This window comes from Pocillopora verrucosa, chromosome 1 (genome assembly GCF_036669915.1).
Source record: "Pocillopora verrucosa isolate sample1 chromosome 1, ASM3666991v2, whole genome shotgun sequence".
NCBI lineage: Eukaryota > Metazoa > Cnidaria > Anthozoa > Scleractinia > Pocilloporidae > Pocillopora > Pocillopora verrucosa.
In genome coordinates, this window is record NC_089312.1 from 21,911,230 (window position 1) to 21,921,849 (window position 10,620).

The 10,620-nt window shown below is 39.4% G+C and overlaps 1 protein-coding gene and 1 non-coding gene across 2 annotated transcripts; both read left to right on the forward strand.

The window, feature by feature from the left end:
* The first annotated feature begins 235 nt into the window (after positions 1-235).
* On the forward strand, positions 236-3,672 carry LOC131782725 (uncharacterized). Its single transcript, XR_010716613.1, has 4 exons — positions 236-861; positions 2,081-2,126; positions 2,423-2,827; positions 3,582-3,672. It is a non-coding gene; the product is annotated as an uncharacterized protein (transcript).
* A 277-nt stretch (positions 3,673-3,949) lies between these two features.
* LOC136280157 (uncharacterized) lies at positions 3,950-8,777 on the forward strand. Its single transcript, XM_066164885.1, has 3 exons — positions 3,950-4,088; positions 4,982-5,839; positions 8,363-8,777. The coding sequence occupies exons 1-3, from the start codon at positions 3,950-3,952 to the stop codon at positions 8,731-8,733; spliced, it is 1,368 nt and encodes a 455-aa protein (XP_066020982.1). The 3' UTR covers positions 8,734-8,777.
* The last annotated feature ends 1,843 nt before the right edge of the window (positions 8,778-10,620 follow it).

The window sequence follows — 10,620 nt, forward strand, 5'->3', positions numbered from 1 at the left end:
TTTAGTCACCCAATAAAACCAAAGTATTGATGGATATACAGGCTTGTCAACAAAAATTCAACTAGAGGAGGAAATCAAAACTGTTTGCATCACCTGTAACATTCGTCGGAACTTGACCTCTTTTCTCATAAAATTTACTCATGAGGCTGGTACCGAAATGGATTTATGCATTGCGCAAGAGCTGTTTTCTAAGAAATTTCGATGTGCGTGACCAGTGAATTGGAGCGCTATTTGAGTTGTTCGAACGGGTCTTGAAATACAAAATATAGTAGACTGCTCTAAGTGAGGTGTGGTCAACACATGACATGTCTGCCATAGAATATAGTTATTTACTGATTGAAATAAGTGAAAAACTTGACGAACTTAGTCCAATCCATCTTCTTCTGTTTACGTGTCGAACGTATCTAACATCTGGAAGTGAAGGCAACATTCAGGATACGCTATCGTTATTTAAGGAATTGGAAGAACAGCAAAATCTGGGCATTAATAATCTAGTGGTTATCAAAGAGCTGTTAAAAGGTGTCAGAGAATGGTCCATTTTTGGTAAAGTGAAAAGATTTGAGAACAAACGGAAAGAATACAACGCTTTGCTCGAGGAGATAATTCGTTTGCTCGACGAACTCAATGATCTGGAACGGCTCGTCTCAGTTTGCAGAGGAAAGTTGTCTGAAGAAAGTGAAGGCCTTATTGAGGATGTTCGCTCGTTATTCAAGGAACTAGAAAACCAGAATATTCTAGGTCTTGATCGTCTTGATATCTTAAAGGAGATTCTCACCGAAACGGAGAAAAAGGATCTACTTAAGAAAGGGGAAGAGTTCGAGGAACGAAGAAATTAGGAAGATGAGTTTGAGAGGAAGAAAGGTATTTGTTTATCATTTTTGCTGTACCGAAGTTTGTCGCGTTTCGGCACTTTATTATGTAATATGATGGAACTGGCTTATTACGGATACGTAAAGAACACTTTTTTTAAATCAAATTCAGCGCCCACATGTTTAGTTACAGTGGAAGGTACCTTAAAAATCCGAGTGCCAATCTATTAAATTGTTGCGCTATCTCGAAGATGGCTTCCAGTCTAAATGGCAGTTTGAGTCTGAGATTCGTATGGCTTTTCAATCCGGCCATTTCGCGCTTTGAAAGCTTCGACCAGTAGTTTTCCCCAAATACATCAAGTTTCCCAAACTATAGTTCCGTACTCTGAGCCCAAGATAAACGAAGCGTGAGGTCGATGATTTGTAAGGTGTTTTGGATCGCGTGTCACTTCTTAATCGACAACTATATGATGGTTCGGATTAACTGAGTTCCTTCGATTCTGCAAATTACCAAATGTGTAGGACTGCCGGTCCATTCGTGTATTGAAAAATTTTGACCGGCTGCCGGTCATTTAGCCACAGTGTTATGAATATGTGTAACTCGAACAAATTTCAGGCTGTTTCTGTAATTTACAATTTTAGTTCTCCAACATCCTTTGAAATTTCCTTCATAATTTTGCTTTGTAGATCCGACAAAGTTCTTCGGTCCCGTAGAAATTAGATTCAATTCATTGATCTATTCTGCTTGTGCCGGCGAAAAAAGTCGATTTGCCGGTCATTCGGCGCCATTTTTTTTCTCCTTCCCTAAGCCTAGAACCTCTCACACCTCATTGTTTTTACTTGAGTAGTATCTCCGTACTCTAGTCAGCTGGAGATGACACTGTTGTATCTGCGCTGTACAGTGAATCTTTGACACCTCAACCAAGGCAGTGACTCCTTTTCATCTGCTTAAAAAAATAACGGAAAGCAAACCCAGAGATTTCATGATTAGTACATTTAATGAACTCTGTTGTTGTATTGGCAAACAAAGTGGCTCTGATGAATTATTAATTTGCCCCCCACCAACAATTACGATTTTTGCTCTCTTATGCAGCTACGAAACCTGGTATGCCGGTGAGTGCTTGTACAAATTACACGTGACCAGCGCGTTTAGATGTCAACTGATAGCGAGGATTTTCTCTACGCGCTTAAGAGATTCTTTTTTTATTCCACTGTCATCTATGTTCACTTGTAAATTTTGTCCAGCTGACTTTCTGTTTGTTATGTTCTAGCACAAGCAGCGGTTCTTGCATCATCCGTCAGAAATTCACTCACTGGAGATAGGCCGTATCTTGTTAAATGTTAGGAGCTCTTTGCCGCGACTTTGATATAGGCTACAAATATGGTGCATGCTCCAGTTGATCCAGGGGTGGATAATGTTGTCCTCTGGATACTTCTCTCACCAGTGGATAGAACAGCGCTTTTTGTTAAAATTATCTTTGAGATAGCTTCTCTTCCCCTTGAACAACTGGGCCAACATGTGCAGTCATTAACTTTTATATAAATGAGGCTAACTAATCCGTCACTGTTCCTTTAAGTTGTACTTAGCCTATAACTCGTTCTTGTTGTCCTCTAGTGGTAAATATGAAGACTGTATTCAAGTTGTTTGCTGGTGGTTTAGTAATCGTTTCCGCCACGGAGGTCTTGAGTGGCTGGTCCTCATATGACCAGCTTGTCGCTGCTGTACAGAGCTGTGTGCTTCCGGCTGGTACAACCCTGGTTCAAATCACTGATGGCTGTGTGTGCCTCACAGTTCAAGCTGAAAGTTTATCAGCGCTTACAAACTTGTGCAGGTTATACCAGGATGGAACTCTTCAGAAACGACTTTACGATTTCTTTGTCACTGATGAGATGAGAAAACTGGCCGAGGGAGAGGATGTGGAGGTGAATGTCACCATCGAAGGAGAAGAATATCAGAAAGCTTGTCTCGAGTTGATGAATGGAGCTCAAGGTATTGTATGTTACACAGTTGATTTCTTGTTACTGTCGCCCGCCCTTCTTAGTCAGTTAAAACGTTTTTAGCGTTCAGTCGATGGATGAGTGAAAGGTCGTGAGAGACTAGTGCAGTCGTGTTAGAATTCAGCGTAAACCTTGCCCTTTCCCTAGTGAATTGATACATTTGTCAAAAGTTACAATAAAGTACAGAGGCCCATAATTCATGCTACGGTGTGCTATGTACTATATAGTTTCGTTTGACATTCTCCAGCGCAACCATAAATTATAGTTAGAACCATAGGTGTATGAATCCACGATCGGAGTACATGCATTAACTCTTACCCCCTTCTAGAATGTCTGACTGAATTCTTCTAGAATTCTTCTAGAATGTCTGACTGAATTTTTTATGAGTTAGATTTTACCCCTAATAAGTCTACTTTAGATTTCTTCTTCTGTCGACTTCTCCCAATGCTAGTTTTTTTTAATCTCAAAAATGTTTTTGCAATATGAACTTTGGGAATCTGTGACTAGCCACACGCCATGGATTTCATAAAGTATGATGTGTGTTAATTATAACTGACAATGGTATATTTTCAACTTTTTTGAGAAATTAACCACAAAAAAATCCATATCTGTTGACACCTCTTTGATCGCTTTCACCAAATCTTTCTTCCTCAGATCATAACACTTAGTAATGATGTAGTATGTTGTCATGGTCTACGCAAACACTACTTCCTTTTCTTGTGATTAGCTTGTTTGCCTGTTTTTGTTTTGTTCTGTAGAAGTTAAACTCACTAGACGAGAGGAACGAACCCGGAGAAACTCTGATTCAGTTCTGTATGCAAGCGTCACGGAGGAACTGTCAATGTTAAAGATCAAACGCATATAGGCAGCATTTAATCAGAGAATGGCAGTTATGGAGAAAGAAATTGAAGAAGTTTCTTTGAAGGTTTTTGGAGATCGTAGTGCTAAGAGGCAGCAAACCAAAATCAGGAAAATACCCTACGAGCTCGAAGGTAACGATGTAATTTGTGTATGAGTACATATCACAGCATACCTGAAAGCTTAAAATCGATCTGAAGCGCATAGAACATGTGTGTGATTCTTACTCAGACAACAAAGCACCAGAAGAGCATCGATTGTGGGAACCAAATAAAGTCGAGCCAATGAATATGGAGAAGGTTTCCCTTGTAAAGAAGTATCTGGAAGATGTCCATGGAACTCGTAGTGTGACGACTGAGGCGAGTGACAGTGCTCTGAGTACTCAAGCAGCGGTATCCGTAATTAAAACAGAAGAAATTAGCGGTTTATTTACCCAAGCTCTAGCCCTCTAAAAACGGATTGATTTTTAATAATATTTGCCCCTTGCCCCCAAGAGCAAACATTAGTCTTGAAAATCCATAAATGCAAACTCCATATTAATATGCAGTGTATTTTTTGAAAGCTACGGAGGAGCACATCAAAAACGACACCAGCAGCTCTGAAAGAATTTCAATTTTGAGCTATCGAGGTCTAAAAAACAGAGACCAAAAGCGTAGGGAAGAAATGTTCCGTCTCTAAATTTCACAGGTGCACAGCTTAATGGGATTTTAGTTTTACATCTGATTCAATGAATAGATCTTTACTATACTATCATTTCGTCCGTTCAAGGAAATCCATGAAATAATCAAAACGTTGAGTCGAGTGGAACGCCTCGAGGTTAAAGAGTATTTTCTATTTTTGGGTAGTGAGGAAGATTGGCCTACTAGTAATGCGTAGGTGAGACAGACGTTATCCGGAGGAGATTATGCTAGTGCCTAGGTCTCCTTTGTCCTTTTAGACTCTGCACAAATGGTAGGAAAAGGGGAGTACGAAACGTGTACACTTACAACGATGGCTCTTCGCGCACCCCGTCTCATTTTCCTTTGGACCACAAATCACCACCCGTCTGGGTGGTGATGGCTGGCTTTTAAGCTTTTCAGTTAAGCAGCCTTCTTTTAAAACATGAAGGTCGATTTGAAAATCTTTTTAAGTGTCGGCGTAACTCAGGCTTTATGCAGCACGATTCACATGAACGCAAAATAAAGATTCTCTCCTCAGTAGTGCTTACGTGGAAGAGAACTGAGTTGAGCGCGTAACCCAGTTTCTGATGTGTTTGCGGTCTGTTCAATACAGTCCTATCTACTGTTATCTTAAATTTTCCTTTTCCATTTCATAAGAGGCAGATAGACTTTGCTGTAAAGATCTCAGTCAGTTGGTCACAAGTGAATTGAATCAAAGGCTTAGGGCTGACGCTATTGCAATGGAAAAAGTCTCCCGTTTTTCCGGTTTAAAAGGTGATTCATTCTCTTTCTCTTTCCTTCCCATTGAACGTTTCTTTCCTTACACTACTGTGAGCGTGTTGAAAGGATGCTTTGAGGCCTTAAAATTGAACGATCTCGCTGAGATTCTAGCAATAGTGAAACCACGTGCACTTTGTCCTGCGCTGTCTTCGGAGCAAGTGGAAAAATTGCAACTCGGTGATCGTCACACGAAAAACTACAGCAACATGGCAGTTGTGGTAGTTAATGTTAGCAGTGAAAAAGGCACTGCAGAAATGATCGAAACATTTTTTAAAGATCAAAACCCAAGAAACGAAGTAGGTGTAATACCATTTACTAATCTGGAAAAGAAGTATCTAGTGCGGGAGAATATAGAGGAGAGGGAGCAGTTGGAAATGTATGCGGTCGCCAAGGAGAAGGAAATCAGATATTGGTTAGAGAAAATGAAAAAGAGGATTGAGGGGGAAGACCAGGAGAAGAGCAAAAGCCCCGAAGAAGAAAGCGTGCGGAAAGTAGGTGGCCCTCCGTGGATTGATTCACAGCTTTCGAGATTGAGGGTGAAATCTATTACAAACCTCAAAGAGGAAGAACTTTTCCTGAGAAAACAACTAGAGGCCATAATGGAAGAAATTACGAAACTGAGAGAAGAAATTAAAAGGGGAACTAAGCGGATTGAAGATATTGAAAGGGAGAATAATGATGCAGAGTTGGCCTTGTTAAATGCCATGGACAAATGGATCCAAGATCAAGGTTGGTAAATTTGTACAAACTCTAGGAAGTGACTATGGAAAGACGTGTTTTTAAGATCTTTCCGCTCACCTCTTCCTTGTTTCTCTTTGTGTACTTTTTAAGTCTCTCTTGTATATCCCATCGTCAAAAAGTCAGTTTCTGGTGGTAATTTAAAATGTTATTTTTGTGGTGCAATATTTATAAACATTATCGCTTTCCAAATTTTGCGGAAGTCACTGCGCACAGAATGGCCGCCAAATTAAAAAAACCATCTTATCTAGTGGGTAGCTATATTTTTTTTCTGTTGAAAAGGTTGTATGGAAATGTTTTTTGAACTGCGGAATTTTAATCAATTAAAAGATAGAGAGGAAAAATCTGGAATTTCTGTTAAAGCCTGAATTATTTTCATGACTCTTTTTCGCAACTGTTTTAATTGTGTTTATAGCTGCAGTGATCTTGTTTTTTACTACGTGATTCCAATCAAATAGGAGCGTCCCAGGTGTGCTCCTCTGATCATCGTTGATTGCCTTTTCCGACTTATGTGTTTTACACGGGTGTTTGTATATCTTCCTGGATTTGAGGGTTGATAAATACTGTCTGTTGGTTTTAACCACGATAGCTACTCACTTTGTCACGTAGGTTGCATTGCTAACAAACACAGTAGCTGCTCATGCTTGCAAATAATGGGTCATAAACATGCACCCAATTCGGTGGATTGACATAACACGGGAGATATTTGGGAGTTGCATGTTATTTCTCCAAGTAGGGGGCGAGGAAAAACAAGAGCAATTACCGCAATGTTCGCTCGTATTATATGTTAAATCATCGAAAAAGGGTATTGTTTTCCATTGTCCGATATTTTGGCTTGGAGTCTTTGAATTCCTTCCTTTTTTAAGCCATGATGAATAATTTTGTGCTTGTTTGAGCACAACTTATTGAAATGCCGCAGTCACAGCATTTTGGGTATCCCTGCGTTTTAAGTATCCCCGTACCCAAAATGCTAGCGTTTTCGGTATCCGTTCTGGGGATACTCAAAACGCTAAAAGTGAATTAAACAAGAGACCGGGACAAGTACGCCTTTTGCTGATCATAATGAGAGAACACGCAGAATTGCATGTAAAGGCGAACAATTGCGTGAGGTTACATTCATTAGTGAGAAAAAAACGATCATTTACGCGTAAATCGGATTCAATAATAATTTTTGCATTTTAATCAGTATTCCATTTACGTTTTTGGGCATTCTTATGCGTCATTTGCCGCACAAAAGGGAAAAATATACTTTCAATTGCGCTAATCTTTAAGTCATTAACACAATCATGAAAGTCAATAGAGACAATATACAAACAGTATAGTGCATAAACCAATTATTAACATTTTTATTACACTTTTTGCAATTCAAGAGCATTTCTAGACGGCGTAAATATGATTAAGACAGTCATTATTAAATGCGCTTGTACAAACTATTGAGCGTTTCTTACATTCGATATTCAAATTAATATCGAATTCCAATTAAAAAAAATAGCCGTTCCAAATTTATTTTGTTCTGAATTTTAGTTTACCCTTCAATAATCTATCTATTCAAACATCTTGGCAGATATATCTGCATAAAGCAGTACCATTGTGCACTTTTAGCTGCGGTCACAGTGTCAATGTTTCTGTGCAGAGCTTTAAGCAGTTGTTGTGTTCGAAACTCTCTTGATGAGATTCCTCTGGCTCTGGCCTCATCGCTGTTATCTATGCGTCTTTGAATTTCTGGACGCGAGATGTCGGACTTGATCGCCGCCTTTAGACAGCTTATTGCCTGCTCCACGATCTTCAGGGAAAAGGAGTGCTTGCCCCAATCTCTTGTTTAATTTATTTTTACTCCCTCTGGGGATACTCAGAGCGCTAAAAGTAAATAAAACAAGGGATTGGGGCAAGTAATATGGCGTCCAATGTTGAGTCGTGGTGGACTTTCAATACTGCTCCTTGAAGTCAGAGAAATTGCTTTCTTAAGTTAGATAGCTCCAGACATGTCCGTCAGGGTTGTATTTAAGGCAGGAGAGCTATAAAACGTCTTTGAAGCGTTGAGAGTGTCCTAGTCACTCTAAGGCGTTTGTAGAAGAGGAACATTCTCCTTACTTCGGTTTTAGTTCGGCCATGATGCATGTACAATTGTATTTGAAAAAAAATGAAACATCTCAATAACAACGAGAAAACATTTGAAATAGGAGCTATTGAATCGTTATTGAATCTGATTTACGCGCAAATGATCGGTTTTTTTGTCGCTAAAGAATGCAACTTCAGGCAATTGTTCACCTTTTCACGCAAATAGATGCGTATTTTCAGCATCAGGTGTACTTGTCCCAATCTCTTGTTTAATTTACTGTCAGTGTTCTGAGTATCCCCAGAGGGGATACCAGAAACATAACATTTTGGTTACGGGGATACTTAAAACGCGGGGATACCCAAAACGCTGTGACACTTTCAGACTCAATGAAACGTGGTCTTTTCTTTTCATAAGCGACAACTTCTCTGAAGTGTATGCTTAGGCTTCACATTTTGGGCCTACCACCTTCATTGCGGTATTTTTAATCTGTCCTGACCATTTGGCCCATAAAGTTTTTCTCAAACGCCTTCATGAAACAATTGAGGAGAAGTTGGCATCAATTTCAGATCTTGGAAAACTCGTGGCTAGCTCCCATAGATGGAAAAGTATCAGTAAAATTCCTGAAACCCTTCATATAATATTTATGGAAACTGGTTATAGTCGCGTCCGGAGAAGAGCAGACAACGATTCGCAACTTTTTACTTCATTCATCGAAATTTTCAAGAAGCGTTGGTCTTCCTTGGACCTTATTTCTATAATGAGAGAATTTAAAAGGACTTGGCCAGATAATTTAGAAATGATGGACAATTTGTCTACTCTGTCACGGTTTTAGGAGGTAAACAAAAAGATTGTTGTATAGATCATGGTTTATAATCTTATTATAATCTTATTATATGTATGGATGTATCTTATTATAATCTTACGTCCTTTTTAAATTGCATCCGGTTAATGACTTGTCCATCAACCGTCGTCCTCACTGATTTAGCAACGTAAAGGAGGATAGTGGATAAGCATGGTTTCCTTCAAGATGGGCTGTGCGCTTTAATGATATTTTTTTGTACGAGTTTCGTTGCATCTCAATCGCGATATCTCATGAAAAAGAAATGTGCACTAATGTAAATTACAAAAAACACTGGTACCGTATAAGACAAATATTGTTAAGGTTAGTCTTCAGGACATTTTTCAACAAAACAACCAAATACGTGTAAACAGTATTTTTGAGACAAAGGGGACTTAAATGTTCTGCCTCTTCCATGATTACTTAAGCCACGCTTAGCCCTTATTTGAGTTTCTACAACTCCTTAATGGCAGAATACATCCCAACTGTAAAAGGACGTAGAAAAATAGGTTTCTGTTTCCGCCCAAAACCAGCTCGAGAATAACAGGTGCTTGTGCTTAAAACCACTTTAAGCGATGTTTTTACCAGGATGTGAAAACTTGTTTACTCATTCACAAGTGTGCAGCTCAAATGAAGTTTTAACTGTGGTAAATGCAGCTTGAATTTTTTTAAATGATAGTTTGAAGTCATGGGTACTTAATTTACTAGGAAGGTCCAGCCAACGGGTCAACTTCAGTGAAAAATATTCGATGATCGCACAAACAAACATTGTCTTCTAGAGAAGTGAACATAATACTTTTTCTTGCACGAAAACTAATGAAAAAACATTCAGTATTATGTTTACTTGTGCGAAAAATAAAGGAAACATTATTCATTAGAAAAAGGTTACTCGTGGTTGTCATGTTCAAACTTACAACTCTCACCCTGGGAAACGAATTCTAAAAGACTGAGGTGTCCAAAATCTTTCCTCTCCACCCTTGCTACCAATCCAGTCCCCGAGCTGTGTTAAAGTGCTAGCCTTGACGTTAAGCTTCCTGCGCTTTAAGGCGAGTTAGGCCCACTCTCAAGCAAAAACCCAGTGATCAAGTGTTTATGGTGTTTAATGCACCCACTGCAAAACAGAGCGTAACAAAATTGAGCAAACCTAAGAAGTCCCGTTTGACTTAACAACACACTCCGATTAACCTACCATGAATTGCATTCTGGCTGGATCTTGATTCATCAAGGTGGAAAAGGTTGATGTACCATGTAAGCAATGCCTGATGTGTTGACGCGCTATGCAAGTAAACAATGCTTTTTATTTGTCTCTTTTCTCTACTTGCTACGTAAGCACACGATACCAAGAAGTATGAGTAATTCCTAGCAGCGGTGATGATCGTTACGAACAATACTTTTATTTTTGTGTCAAACCAATAATTCTTGTCGCATCGATGAAAGGAACGTTTGAAATATCAGGGCATCTGCATACTACCACCTGATAGACTGGGTGTATCGCTCTCACTTTCGATTCCAGGCGAACCGATCTTGTTTATGATTCTCTATGATTACGTTCTTAAGATGCCTGATGCCTTTTTGTCAATAGTGTGTCAGTCCAGCGACGTCCTCCAGAGGATGATAATTCTGTCAGTTCGGGCGTTGGATACAGATCACAGCAAAGAACGAACATCTCAACAGTTGACTCAAATTCCACTTCCAAGGGCTAAAATGAAAGGAATGTCGCGAGTTTTATTAAATCACAGATATCTTGGTGAATGTCTTGTCAGGTACTTAGACCCTACCCATCCTTAACAAGTATGGTTAGGGTCAGGTAGCTCGCGTGACGTTCGCGCGCCATCGGTTTTCGAATGTCACGCGAGCTGGTGCTTAGTCATGCAACACTTT